This window comes from Lipophrys pholis (genome assembly GCF_963383615.2).
Source record: "Lipophrys pholis genome assembly, chromosome: 11".
Taxonomy (NCBI): Eukaryota; Metazoa; Chordata; class Actinopteri; order Blenniiformes; family Blenniidae; genus Lipophrys; species Lipophrys pholis.
In genome coordinates, this window is record NC_137631.1 from 30812548 (window position 1) to 30828041 (window position 15494).

Below are 15494 nucleotides of genomic sequence, written 5' to 3' on the forward strand. Positions count from 1 at the left end.
GGGGCGCAATTATTTGAGTCTGTCACTCAGCAGTTGAGCAGAACTTCACTCAACCAATGGCTGCACAGTCTCCAAGCTTCATTAGCTTGAATGCTAATGACCTTTCTACGTCCTCTGATTCTACGTCCTCTGAGTCTACGTCCTCTGAGTCTACGTCCTGTGAATAAATGTGTTGACAATATTGTTAGAGTATATTTCCAGCTGTTATACGTTTACAGTGTTGTGACTGTCATTCTCCTGGTATATCATAATGTAATAACGGCTCTGAGGATTCCAGCTGACCTGTTATGTACTATGTAGTTTACCTTCAGCTTATATTCAGCTTGCTAATCAATAGTACTGATATGTGTAATATATCGGAAGCAATTTGTGTTGTTATTGACAAAGGTATTCCTGTGTTTATGTATGTGCATTTCAGTTTCGCACTTCTTTGTATTAAATGCGATCAGCCACAACACTGGCCTGTTCCTTGGAGGATGCGAATCCCATGATAGGACAGAAGTCACACGGTGTAACAGAATAAATATGGAGGTTATGGCTTTTGAACATTTCTGTCACTGTGCGCTTTGTTACTGGCCCACAAGCTGAGTGCAACAAACAATGCAACTCCTCCACCAATTCCTTAACTGTTGTATCTGGAATATGAAATATGTGTTCTAATTTCAACAATAATGAAGCTATTCTCTTCTCAGTTAGTGCTGGAACATCTGTAACTTCACTATTGTCACTTTCTAACTCGGTCTCAGCTTCAGAATATGACACATCAGTAGAACAGCCAGCTTCCGCTGCAACCTCAGAACTAGCTGAAGCAGAACAGGTTTTATAATCTTTCACTGTGTGCCCCTGATGCTTCCTATTATTATGTGAGTAAAATGTACTATAAACACTGGTCATGAAAGAACAACCAGTAAACACACAGCTTACTGTGTCTTTACCTTGTAAACGTGTTCCAAGATGAACAAAGAGCTCTGTGTGGTGAGGTTGCTGCAATCACATTGCTCACACTTGAAAGTAGCTGAACCGATAGCGGTCTGTGTACAATGAGATAAATGATCCCCTATACATGTGACTTTCAAGTCCACCCCATGTCTTAAACATTCCAGGACAATTTAAATAGACACAATAGGGGCAATGCTCCATAGTTGTGCAGTGACTCAGCAGAATTGTAGACTTGCCGGCTAATCGTTTGCAGCTACGTTTTCATTCACACAAAAGGAACCACTGCAATTTACCTCCAGTATATAAACTTAAATTAAGAAAACAAAACAAGCATAGTCGGCTGCGAAACATCAAATAGGTTTTGCTAGTTAACGTTACTATTCAGGCAACGAAATACATGAACATAGACCGAAGTCAGGAGTCAGTACTTGCCTTATTAAATGTCCTTTAGAGTATCCTTAAGAGTAGAGGGATGCCAGAGAAGTCAGTTGTCTCAGGTGGTGTGTGGATGGACCCCAGCGCAGACTCAGAGCTCCATAAAAAACAGAGTTTATTGAAGAGCAGGGAACAAGAGGACACGAGAGGAGAGACATGATGAGAAGTAGACAGGACGATCCGACAAGGACAACAGAGGGACAGGGTTTAAATACACAAGGAAGGGGAGGACACAGGTGGAGCACAATGATGGGAGCAGACAGAGGGACAAGGCCATTGGTTAATCGGAAACATGAGGTGAGACACACAGGGACAGACACAGAGACCTGACAAGTTGTGCATGCAGATAACGTCTGGTTCCTGCTCATTTGAATTTCCTGCATCTGCTCAAATGGAGCATGCGCAATGAGCAACAATACCTGAGCTGTGGTATTGACGTATTTCTTCCTCATTAGATCAGCAAGACTTGATTTAGTCAATCTGAATTTAGATTTATTCATATAGAATGGAACTTCAATGAACCATTTAATAAAGAGAAACTCAATATGCTTGTATTAATCAAACATATTTCTAATATGCAAATGACACTTTTTTGACATTGTTGACTTTTTTGAGTGTACAGTGAGTGTTTTCAATATCAAGCTGCGCCTGTGGGAGACGCAGCGGCTGGAAGAACTCTTGAGCCATTTACCACACTGCCAAAAAATGAAGGAGCAGAACACTACCGCCGTTTTCCCAAACTCAGTTTGCTGAACAACTTCACAAGGAGATTTGCTGATTTGGAGCTCCAAGAAAGCAGATCTAAATTGCTCAGCGAGCCATTTGCATCTGACGTGCAAAGTGCAGCATCAAACCTTCAAATGGAGCGGAGAGTTTCCAGGTTTTGTTCCCAACACAATGCCCCAGCTCCACCCCCAGGCTGCTCAAACGCTCTCGATGTTTAGCAGCACGTACCTGTGTGAACTGTTCTCTGTGGTCAAGATCAACAAAACTTCACACCGGAGTTGTCTTACAGATAAACACCTTTGTTCAGTCCTGAGGATTTCTGAGGGAAACACGGCGAAGGGCGAGCGGCAGTGTCTGAAGGAGCAGGCGGCAGTGTCTGAAGGAGCAGGCGGCAGTGTCTGAAGGAGCAGGCTGCAGTGTCTGAAGGAGCAGGAGCAGTGTCTGAAGGAGCAGGCGGCAGTGTCTGAAGGAGCAGGCTGCAGTGTCTGAAGGAGCAGGAGCAGTGTCTGAAGGAGCAGGCTGCAGTGTCTGAAGGAGCAGGAGCAGTGTCTGAAGGAGCAGGAGCAGTGTCTGAAGGAGCAGGCTGCAGTGTCTGAAGGAGCAGGAGCAGTGTCTGAAGGCGCAGGCTGCAGTGGCTGAAGGAGCAGGAGCCTGAAAAAGCAGATGCTGGGTGACTTGTGTGGGTTTTTGGTGAAGAAAGTGTTGAAAGGGGAAACTAACTGCATTTCTGTGCTTGAAGAACCCAGGAGTACAAGGGTCTCATGTTACATGTTACCTGGACACATCATCTGTGATGTCATCGGTTACCTGTGCTCAGGGCGTTTGGGTGCATTTTTCACATTGAAGGCATGAGCTTAATCATATTTTTTTGGGATGCAGCAAACAACCAAATTCCTTCATAAAAACAACAATATCAGTAGTAATGAAAAAACATTGAATCCTCGAGTCATATACAGTATTCTGATCAAAAGTCTAACTTGCCTCTATCTGGAAAATGTATTTCAAATCCTAAAAACACCCTCCTCTTGCTGGAAACAAAAAATAAAAAATAGTACTTGTAGGAGCCATTTTATGTTGTGTATGTTGATCATTTGCTGATTCATGTTTCTGCATTCACCTGCTGACCGACCAGAGAGAGCGGTCGCCTTCCAGACTGGGTCAGGGTGAGTGGCAGACTGAGGGAACGTTTATTTTGTTATAGGAACTCAGTAGTGGGCTGAGTTACTGATGATAGGCATCAACAGTTGGACTGCGGATATCAATAAATAGATTGCCATATCCAAAGACAAAACTGCACCTTGGACCTTGATCATTGTTTCCCCTGAACGGGTTGAAGACAGTTACCCGTCCTCACCAGAGCGGCACTTTAAAAAGGTTAAAGTGCTGCTACAGTACTTTGGAAACTGTTCATTTTTATCGAGCCCCTGATAGCTTCCTCCAATCTCTGATTAGCTCCTACATCTCTTTCACCAAAAAGGTTTCAGGTTTTACATGTGAAACTCTATCAAAATGACTGATTTACTGCTCTATTCAAGCCTCTCTGGCTGGAACCTGCATCTATTTGACACAGTGAAATCCAACGCCTCAACTTTCCATCAGATGTCTACAAGAGGTAAAGCCATGACAGACGGAAAGTGTTATGTTACCAAAGGCAGGTCTGTTCATGAAGAATTCAATAGACAAGCAGAGTAAACTGACTGTGTTTACTATCACAAAGTCAGTATAACAGCGAGACGACTCAGTACTCCCCATCACCACATGGTTGCTTCACAAACATCAGACCTTTCCAGGATTGCATTAGTATCATAAATGTAGTTATTTTTTATATTGTATTCATTGTAATATAAAGAAGTAATATGAAAGACTCAAGGTTGCCCCTTCACAAACAAATTAGCATATAATTATATATAAACCCTGATATATATATATATATATATATATATACAGTACAGACCAAAAGTTTGGACACACCTTCTCATTCAAAGAGTTTTCTTTATTTTCATGACTATGAAAATTGTAAATTCACACTGAAGGCATCAAAACTATGAATTAACACATGTGGAAATATGTACTTAACAAAAAAGTGTGAAACAACTGAAAACACGCCTTATATTCTAGGTTCTTTAAAGTAGCCACCTTTTGCTTTGATTACTGCTCTGGACACACTCTGCATTCTCTTGATGAGCTTCAAGAGGTAGTCCCCTGAAATGGTCTTCCAACAGTCTTGAAGGAGTTCCCAGAGATGCTTAGCACTTGTTGGCCCTTTTGCCTTCACTCTGCGGTCCAGCTCACCCCAAACCATCTCCATTGGGTTCAGGTCCGGTGACTGTGGAGGCCAGGTCATCTGGCGCAGCACCCCATCACTCTCCTTCTTGGTCAAATAGCCCTTCCACAGCCTGGAGGTGTGTTTGGGGTCATTGTCCTGTTGAAAGATAAATGATGGTCCAACTAAACGCAAAGCGGATGGAATAGCATGCCGCTGCAAGATGCTGTGGTAGCCATGCTGGTTCAGCCATGCTGGTTCAGTATGCCTTCAATTTTGAATAAATCCCCAACAGTGTCACCAGTAAAGCCCCCCCACACCATCACACCTCCTCCTCCATGCTTCACGGTGGGAACCAGGCATGTAGAGTCCATCCGGTCACCTTTTCTGCGTCGCACAAAGACACGGTGGTTGGAACCAAAGATCTCAAATTTGGACTCATCAGACCAAAGCCCAGATTTCCACTGGTCTAATGTCCATTCCTTGTGTTCTTTAGCCCAAACAAGTGTCTTCTGCTTGTTGCCTGTCCTTAGCAGTGGTTTCCTAGCAGCTACTCTACCATGAAGGCCTGATTCACACAGTCTCCTCTTCACAGTTGTTCTAGAGATGTGTCTGCTGCTAGAACTCTGTGTGGCATTGACCTGCTCTCTAATCTGAGCTGCTGTTAACCTGCCATTTCTGAGGCTGGTGACTCGGATGAACTTCTCCTCCGCAGCAGAGGTGACTCTTGGTCTTCCTTTCCTGGGGGGTCCTCATGTGAGCCAGTTCCTTTGTAGCGCTTGATGGTTTTTGCGACTGCACTTGGGGACACTTTCAAAGTTTTCCCAATTTTTCGGACTGACTGACCTTCATTTCTTAAAGTAATGATGGCCACTCGTTTTTCTTTACTTAGCTGCTTTTTTGTTGCCATAATACCAATTCTAACAGTCTATTCAGTAGGACTATCAGCTGTGTATCCACCTGACTTCTGCACAACACAACTGATGGTCCCAACCCCATTTATAAGACAAGAAATCCCACTTATTACACCTGACAGGGCACACCTGTGAAGTGAAAACCCTTTCAGGTGACTACCTCTTGAAGCTCATCAAGAGAATGTAGAGTGTGTCCATAGCAGTAATCAGAGCAAAAGGTGGTATATATATATATATATATGTGTGTGTGTGTGTGTGTGTGTGTGTGTGTGTGTGTGTTTGTGTGTGTGTACACCCACTCCACAAGAACCTTCCAAAATGAAAAATTAGTTTTTTTTACAAAAACATAAATGTAATTCTTGTCATGATGCGTGCAGTGGCAGGGCCTCAGGTTTACAAACAGACGCACATTGCGCCTCTTCACTGCCCGCCCATACAGGATGGGCCATAGTGGAATGTACCAAATAGAAAGAATAGGGGGAATGTTGAGGATGAACGTGATAATTTCAATCAAAATTTTAAAAATCAAGACACTTTGAGCAATAGCAGAGTTTAGTGTACTCTATACCAGTCTTTATTAGAAAGTAGGTAACAATTACTAGACGTTGGCGTGCGAATAGCAGGGTGGTACTCTACTCCCCCCCCCCCCCCCCCCCTCGCTCGGCTGTGAGCGGCTGCGCTGAGGCCGGAGGCTGAGGCGGCTCTCTGTCAATCACCCGGCGGACCGCGAGCAGTGATGATGTCTCCCTGCATGAGCTCCCACAATTTCATTCCTTGAGACGAAGAATCGCCGTGATTACACAGAGGTGAGTGCGTGCGTGCGTGCGTGCGTGCGTGTTTGTGTGTGTGTCTGAGAGTGTGAGTGTGCGTGCGTGCGTGTGAGTGAGTGAGTGAGTGAGTGAGTGACAGAGAGAGAGAGAGAGAGAGAGAGCGAGCCCGGGCCGTGCGGAGGGTGCGGTGCGGTGCGGTGCGGCTGGATGATGAAACACTTGACCGTCATCCTCATCGGACAAACTGTGCCCGACCCAGAGCCACACCACAGCTACGACTTTCTGTATTTCTCTTTCCAGTCATTCTCTCTCCTGTTTTTTTTTTTTTATAAAAACAATGATATTAAAGAAACAGTGATGGTGGAGGCTTGGTGGAGCAGCGTCTTATACACGAGGCCTTTGCTTCGTTCCAACCAGGCTAATCTGTGAACAAAATCTATTAATCACTTATTAATCCGTCGTTCCGTGAGAACCGAACTGCACCTTTATTCTCTTGGTCTTGTTTATTTCCCGGAGCTTCTCTTTATAAACAGGTGTACAGAAAAAAGGGTGTAAATGTTGCGGGATGAAGGAAGGATGCAGAGTGGATGCTGCGTGTCCGCGTCTGAGCTGCTTCTACACACACACACACACACACACACACACACACACACACACACACACACACACACACACACACACACACACACACACACACACGCACACACGCACACACACATTTCTCTATTTTTCACAAGAATTTAACTATATTTGATAAAACCAAAAAACGCTAAATTAACAACATGTGTCTCAACAACCATGACTAGTTCCACAGTTAAACAAATGAAAATGTGAATATTTTTCATAAAGGTCATTAAACAGTAAATAAATGACGCGTGCAGCAGCCCCTCAATGGTGACATAAGGCTCAGAGTTTACAGCGAGGACATCGTACGATAAAAGAAACCGTGGATCCCACAAGACACAGGGTGAAATGTGTAGGACTGTGAGAGCAGACAGCTTCTGTCAATGCCTGAACTCTTTAACAATGTTTTAGTCTTCTCTTTGAACAGCAGGGGCAGACCTTTACTCGCTGACTCTAACTTTAAAGACACTGGACGTTTTTTAAAAGGTTTTAGAAGTGAGAAGGAGGATTGTCAGTGTCTGAGGCAGTGGTGGGACTGTGGCAAGATCAAACTCAAACAACTCTGTCAGCAGGACACTCAAAATGTCCCTCGGGACGTCACACCATCGCTGAGAACTCTAGAGATTGACTTGGTGAACCTGCACACTGGTTCTACTGGAAATCCGGAGCATTGTGAAGCTCTGAAGACTAAAACTAATATGATAGAGCATCTACTAGGCACACCAGCCCAGGGGGCCCTGGTTCCTCCTGGAGGTCCTGACAGAGAGCCTCAGAGGAGAGGACATCCTGGAGGTCCTGACAGAGAGCCTCAGAGGAGAGGACATCCTGGTGGTCCTGACAGAGAGCCTGAGAGGAGAGGGGCTCCTGGAGGTCCTGACAGAGAGCCTGAGAGGAGAGGACATCCTGGAGGTCCTGACAGAGAGCCTGAGAGGAGAGGACCTCCTGGAGGTCCTGACAGAGAGCCTCAGGGAAGAGACGCTGCCCCCTAGCTGCAGGAGGACGGTGATCATGCTGCTGCCCAAGAAAGGAGACCTGAGAGAGATGAAGGACTGGAGGCCGCTCTCCCTACTGTGTACCGATTCTAAGATCCTCTCCAAGGCCCTCGCTAACAGGCTCAGAGGGGTGCTGGACGACGTTATCCATCTAGACCAGACCTACTGTGTGCCTGGTAGGTCCATCAGAGACAATGTGTCTCTAATTCGTGATGTTTTGGACGTCTTTAGTTTGTTAGGTCCAGATGTTCATCTCATTTCTTTAGACCAAGAAAAAGCTTTGGACCGGGTTGAGCTCCTCTATCTGTGGAAAGTTCTGGTCCAGTTAGGTCTCGACCCAGGTCTGATAGCAATGATCAAAGTGTTGGACCAGGACATAGAGAGGACTGAAGATCAGCTGAGTGTCCTTTTAAAGAAATTGTGGATATATGACTCAAGATTCAATCCTCCAGAGTCTTCAATATGGGATATAAATGCCACAACTGTGGGGGCTCCATCAATGTTTCATGCTATTCTAATCTAATCTATTCTATTCTATTCTATTCTATTCTATTCTATTCTAATATAATCTAATCTATTCTATGTTTATGAAGTGTTATACAGTACTTGCTCAGTCACATCAACTCACATGGTGGCAGGCTGAGATTCAGCTTGTGTTTTCATTGTGCAATCTGCTCACACTGAACTTCATGTTGTGGTTAGAAGTTTATCAGCCTGCTGTTGTCCAGGGCGGCTTCCTGTCAACTTAGAAGATTGTTAAAACTCCAGTCTGTAGGAGCCTTAAGACGTTTAATAGGATTACCTGTAGGACACTCGGTATGATCTGGTTGAGATCGCAGCTCACTGTTACAACTTAATTGTAAAATCTAAATATTCTGAATCCATTTTTTTCAACTTGAAAATTAGAAAGTAAATTGCTAAATTCAACTACTATTAAAGGACTGGGGATTCTTCAGTAACCTTGTTGATGATATCTTTACAGTTCCAGTTACAAGATATACATAAACCACACCCTGAACCAATAACAGTTATATAACCAGATTAGCTAAGTATGAACTCTGAATTTTACAATCTGCAAGTTTAAATAAATTTATTAATTGTAGAAATTTACATTTGTTCATGTTTTGCTTTTCTAAATGATTTCATGTAAATAGAAAAGAATGTCCTGAGAAAAAGTAAATGTCAGATTTGTTAGATTTTTTGGGGATAATACAATAATTATTGTACATGTACAATTTTATTTCAACAAATTTCTATGAACACTTGTATTTATACAGTGCTCTGATCGGAGGCTTTTGTTTGGTTGTTTTTTTACAGTGGATTACATCACTGTCAGTTTGAATGTAGAAATGAAACGAAAGCCAGTCGATCTATGAGGGAAATTATAATGACTTCTTTGTGTGTTTTACTCGAGTTTCTGCTTCTTTACCTCCCAGATATTTGGTGATAATGAAGAATACCTCCTGATCCATCAAGTTCTTCAGACGGTCTCAAACATCCTTCAGGACTTTCAAACCCAACCTGCTTCACTTTAGCGGCTTTGCTGAAAGTTCTTTTAATAAACCGTGGTTTTTATCACAGACACCAGCTCTGCCTCTAAACTCAGCAAGTTCCACCAAACCAGACAGAAAGACGTTCCATTCCCCGCGCTCTGTTTGCTTTATCAAATGCCCAAAAACAGCAAGGCCGTCAAGAGAGAGCTTGACGACGATGTCAAGGAGTCAGTCAAAGTCCTGCTGTCCAACGAGGACACGTGTGATGATTCCTTCAAGAAACCATCACTGATCATCAACAACCATGAAGGGGACAGGAAAGAGTGCGACGTTGAGGAGGGGGGCTCTGAGGGCGAGGAGGAGGAGGAACGCCCGGCCTGGAACAGCAAGCTCCAGTACATCCTGGCCCAGGTGGGCTTCTCTGTAGGCCTGGGCAATGTGTGGCGCTTCCCCTACCTGTGCCAGAAGAATGGAGGAGGTAAGTCAGCATTGCTGCCTCTGAAAACCACTGGGACATATTATACAGATTATTATACTGAAAACACAAATGGCCTTAAAATGAGTGAAATAAAATTATCTTGAAAAATGTCAGTGAAGTGCAGTGGACCCCCGACTTAGAATAAGATTGAAATGACTTAATAAATAATTGATTTTAACTGTAATTACAGTCCTGGGTTAGGGTAAGGATGGCTGTAGGGACGGCTCTAGGTGAGCGCCTCCCGGTGACCTGCTCTGGGTGCTTTGGGGACGGGTTGCTTGCTGCCTGCTTGTTTTCTTGAAATAATGAGAAAAATAATGAGATCTCGAGAAAACTACTGAAATTAAGTCATTATCAGGGGAAAACTTTTTAATCATGTCCTTTTAGGGCCTCCGTAGGCTATACCAAAAGTCACCAGGTAAATTATTGATGGTATTTTAGGAACTTTCATCAGAGCTCAGAGCGTAAAGACTAAGACAATCTGTGGCTGTGACTTGGACTCATACGGGGAGGTTCTACAGAATCGTTCTCCTCATCCCCCTCCTGCTTTATTTGAAATCTGTCTATTACTTACTAAGACCCTTTATTGTTGTTTTAAGGCCTGTCAGCCTGATGGGCTGCGTGAAGGTCACATGACTAACAGCAATCTGTGACCTTTATGAACAAGAGAGACATTTTATATCTTCTCTCCAATCAAAAGTAACTTTTCTAAAGCTACTTAAACTCTGTAACCTTCAAAATGGTGACAGGTTTTCACATGGACAGTAAATTGTGTTGCACTGATGCAGGTAAAGAAATCGTGATAACGTCAGTGCACATCACATTGCAGTCGGTTTTTATGAACGGTGTCAGGAAAGTGACTTTATGGATAATTGTATTGGTGATTGTAAGGAAGAGCCAGTTCCTTCATCACATGGTCACTTTAGATATTCACAAAGCACTTTAATACATAGCACATTAAGGATAATGCTATTTTGCACCCCTTTGTCATTTTAAAAGTATTTATTGAAACTTTTGTTGTTGCCGTAGGTCCGGTCGGGGTACAGTACCTGTCAGATGGCCCGATGAAGGCAACAAGACAGTTAATTAATTGAGCGTGGTTCAATATATGTGTATGAGAATAGTTTCTACCTGTTGGAGTTGATGCGCATGTGCTGAATGTTTTCAGGTGTGTGAGTGGAAAGTTTTTACCTCGCCTCCTCTGGGTTCAGGGCAGTGCCACAGCAAATGATTCCCACTTTTAAACTGCTTCTGCGCTGAACCCAAAGCAGGAGCAAGCTGGGGGGCTGCAGGGTTCATTATTCAGCTGTTTGCTTTCAGGTTCATTCTTTAGCATGGATTTTCTTTTCTATAACTTATGATGATAGGTTTTGTATTTGAGGTTTTTAATATAGTTTTAACAAACTAATGTTAGTTTTTATCAGCCATGGAGTTTTTAATGATTTGATCCAATTCAGTAGAAAGTATTTAAGGTACCTTTGAACATCATTAGAGGTTCTGCTGCTGGTGAAGCCGAACTCCTGTTATCCTCCGATGCACTTTATGGCACTTTGCATTTTTTATGTATTTTATTTGCATTTTCTATATTATTTTTGCACTTTTGAAAAAAAAAAAAAGAAAAAAGAAAAGTGGACCACTCAGGAAGCTGCCTCCATCATATCCTTTAATGGCTCACTGACCCTCAACAGCCCAGCCCCTCTCTGGCCCGTCTGGGCCTCATCGGAATACCAAGGGGTCACACTGATATTAATTAATATTAAAACCTGTTTCATGTGTCGCCTGTGATTTCTGGATTAAGATTCCCCCTGAAAGTTTGGTGATGAAACCAAATTTTCAGGATAAGAATCACTTTGTTTCAAGCTCCAGGACGTCAGAGGTGCTGTGGAGCCTGTGTGGCTGGAGAGCTTTCACCCATGTGAGAAAGATTTAAAGAAATCCACATTGTTGTGTGTCTCTTCCCTCACAGCAGAGCGGAAAGGAGAACGGACTGAAGCTATTTTAAGGAGGGAGAGAGACAAAACAGCAAATGTCTCTTTTCTCAGGAGGCAGTTTGTTCCTCAAAGCTTCAGAGTGTTCGAACTTCTGAGGGAGCTTTTCACCACACACACACACACACACACACACACACACGATTCTTTGTGCGACCACACACACTGAAGGATGTGACAAGACGCCCTGCCCCATGGAACAATGAAGTGTGTTGAACAAAGGATCAAACTCACCTGAGAAGCAGCACAATGACTCAGAGCAAACTTCATTGTCCTAATTATGAAAACATTTTCTTCAAAGAAAAACCTGCTTTAACACTCTGGATTCTCACGTCTCAACATTCTGATGGAAAAACCAACCATCAGGTAGAAGTTTAAAAACACTCCAGAACACCAAGGACCAAAGTGGCTTAGAACTCCCAAACTGTATCCTCATTATCTGGCCAATAAAGTACTTTATGTAGTAAAATGGATGAATCAGAAAGCCTTAGATGAAGGCTGGCTAGACATTGAGAAAACCTTGTGTGAAGATCTCCAGACCAGAGATCTTCCCTTCTTCAGTCCTTCATCAAAGAACCCAGCTGCTTTAAAAGCATCAATAGAACCAGGTCTCTGACAGCTTGCTGGGAGGTTCTTCACCCCCTCTGGAACAATCCTGACATCCTGCAAAGAAAGAAACCAAGAAACTTCCCAAGATGGCAAAATAAAGGAAGAAGAACCTTAGAAGAACTTTCCTCCAGTAACTCTTTGGTTCCATTGAATGAGCTAATAGAACCATCTGCTATCAGTCAGAACAAGTATCTGGAACCTCTTCAGCTTCATTCAATAATCCAAAGTCAGTGTAAACTAGAAGAGATTGAGCTGAACTGACCTCAGACAGTGACAAAGCTCCTGAAGATCTCAGCTCCTAAACTCTTTCTAAAATCATCTCAATCCTGTAGCTTCAAATATCTCAACATCCCTTCAACCTCCAGATGGGAAGAAGATCTCAACATCACCAGACCCAACGTTTGGTCACTACTCTGTACTAGTACATTAGTACTCTAATAACACCACCATACAGCTCCCTCTGCCTCCTTCCCCCCGCTGGAGCAGGCTGGCCCCTGCTGCCGTGCTCCGGCTGGGCCATGCCTGTGGCTGGTCCTGGTGACGGGGGGACCTCCCTTCCTCTCGACCCCCCCTCCCTTAGAGACAAAAACTTACCTCACTGGTCCTAGTGACGGTGGGACCTCCCTTCTCCTCAACCCCCCCCCCCTACAAAAACTTACCTCACTCAACAATAGGGAATAGTGGGGCGGTGCCTCGGTTAGGGGCTCAAGGCTACTTAACTACGGTCTGGCCCCTCCCCCGACTTTGCACCGCCCACAATTTTAACTACACTTAGTCACGTAGGGTCTTGAGGGTGTAAAGCCGGCCTTCGGGGTTCTGCCGCTTGGCAGCGGAGGAGCACTCGGGACCCCGCTACACCTCAATTTTAAACCACACCTTAGACACATGTTGCATTCACCTCTTCAAAACACAAAGACACACACATGCATCCAACACTCCACAGGGTGGGGGGGCGAGGGATGGGGCTCCCACTGGGGTCTTCTCTGCCCTTCCGGGTCGGGTAGGGGGGCTCCCGGCCCGCTCGGCCCGGGTCCTGCTCTGGTCGGTCTCAGCTTGGCAGCTTGGTTCGGGCCCTGCGCCCTTTAACCTTCTCTTGTGGGCTCCTCTTGGCTCGGGGGTCCTCTCTGCATTTTCCGTCTGGTGCTTTCCGGGCTGGGGCGTGGCTCTCTGGAGTGGTTTGCGGGGGCCTCTGTCATGTCCTGCTCCTTCTGCAGCCTCATAGGAGGTTCATGGTGCTGCAGGTGTGTCTCCCTCTCCTCTGCAGCTTTCAGGTGGGCGTGCCAGGCGGCAGTGTCCAGAGAGGGGAGAGCCGGCGGGGTAATTACCTGGATTGGGCGCAGCTGCGGTTACCAGGTGGAGGTGGTTTCAGGATGAGAAGCTCCGCTATTTAACCTCACTCCACCCGAAGCGGGACCGTAGAATCTCATCAGTCAGCTTTCTCTGAATATGTCCTCGCCCCTGAGATTACTCTGCACTTACTCTCGTTAAAGTTCATGCCGCTCTGGATCTGCTCGTCCGGACACAAACCAGGCTCAGTCTGACGTCAAGGGTCCAGCCGGTAAAACCCGCTCTCTTCTTGCCACCTCGGCCTCCGCTATCAAACTGCCACCACAGTCCGCTCTGCCCGCTCTGCTCCGCTCTGGTGCCGCTCCGATCCAGTCCGTGTGTTACCTCTCTCCCAACCTACCCCTTTGGAGGGTCACCGAGAGAGAGAACTCCAACCTTGTCATTAATTCAGTTTGAAATAAAAGACCTTTTTTGAAGCTCAATCTGTTCCTGGCTGCTTCCTGCACTTGAGCCTCCGTCCACCCCCTGTAACAGCCTCCCCGGGTCTAGGGGGCTGCCAGGCGCCGGATGGCGGTGTTCAGGCCCGGTGGCTTCAGGCCTCCCCACAACAGTTCCAACCACACCCAATGGAGACACGCACGCACGCACGCACGCACGCACGCACGCACGCACGCACGCACGCACGCACACACACACACACACACACACACACACACACCATCAATGAGATGTTCTGCTGATGTTTCTTGTTTTCTGCCATCATTCGGTCAACTATCAAAATCATGTTATTCTTCTGCTGTTGCTTCTTTGATACTTTGATATTGATGCTCCTGCTTGAAAATCATGTTACTGCCGAGACCGCGGGGCTCAAACTCCGATCCTCGAGAGCCGCAGCCCTCCATGTTTTCCATGTCTCCCTACCCCGAATGTCCTGCTGGTTCATCAGCACATTCAGCACAAAGCCAGACAAGGAGCTGCTCATTGCAATCAGCTGTGTGGAAGCAGGGAGACTTGGAAAACATGCAGGGCTGCGGCTCTCAATGATCTGAGTTTGAGACCCCTGGTCTAGATAGAGCTGCTCAGGCTCGATTAATCCAACAACAGTTGGAAAGTGTTCGGATCAGTGTGATAACTGTCAATAGTATGTCTACCCCCCCTTTCTCTCTTCAATGTGTGTGTGTGTGTGTGTGTGTGTGTGTGTGTGTGTGTGTGTAAGAGAGAGGGGGGGGAGGGATTCAAAATACATATTTCAACTGTTTCTTTATTGCCATATAAGATTAATTTAATTGATATATTTAATAATATCCCATACCATATGTCTTTCATTAGAGCATAAAATAAAGTATTTCAGTATGAAGGCTCGTATTTTTAATGTGTGAAAATACGGGAAGTTATAATTATTGTTATTGTTGGACTACACCTTCCTCAGTAGAAATAAATGCACTGGGGGCAGACGGGGACCTGTCCAAGATGGCGGCTGCACGAGGCATTTGCTGCAATAGGTAGCGCCAGTCTATGAGGCGTAGCCGTGTATTATCTATGGTCTTTATGCTAGGTAAAGAATGTAAAGCGTGATGCTGTCGTAAAATCGACTTCTTCCATCTGCGTTCAACTAGTTTTGCCTGACACCAGGGCCTGGATGTGAGGCACAAGAAATTGAATCAAATCAACTTTTAGCAGTTTGCTGGGGGTTTTTTGGAGCAAAAACCCATTTTGTATTGTGTTTTAGTAAAAAAAAAAAAGCAGTTTCAGGACCTGTTTTCTAACAGTTTTGTTTGGACCTTCAGGAGCGTACCTGGTGCCCTACCTTATCCTGCTCATCCTGATTGGTATACCGCTCTTCTTCCTGGAGCTCGCTGTGGGCCAGCGGATCCGCAGGGGCAGTATCGGGGTGTGGAACTACATCAGCCCCCGGCTGGGTGGCATCGGCTTCGCCAGCTGTGTGGTGAGTATAGTGCCGAGGTTCAGGGGGCTTT

At 45.1% G+C, this 15494-nt stretch overlaps 1 protein-coding gene across 1 annotated transcript in view; it reads left to right on the forward strand.

The window, feature by feature from the left end:
• Nucleotides 1–9330: 9330 nt before the first annotated feature.
• Nucleotides 9331–15494, forward strand: part of slc6a15 (solute carrier family 6 member 15) — a gene marked incomplete at both ends in the record, with an annotated part of 32603 nt that continues 26439 nt past the window's right edge. Inside the window, 2 exons of the mRNA XM_080475545.1 lie at nt 9331–9634; nt 15306–15463. Of these exons, the coding sequence (XP_080331671.1) occupies nt 9331–9634; nt 15306–15463 (462 nt within the window). The remainder of the gene's footprint in view (nt 9635–15305; nt 15464–15494) is intronic.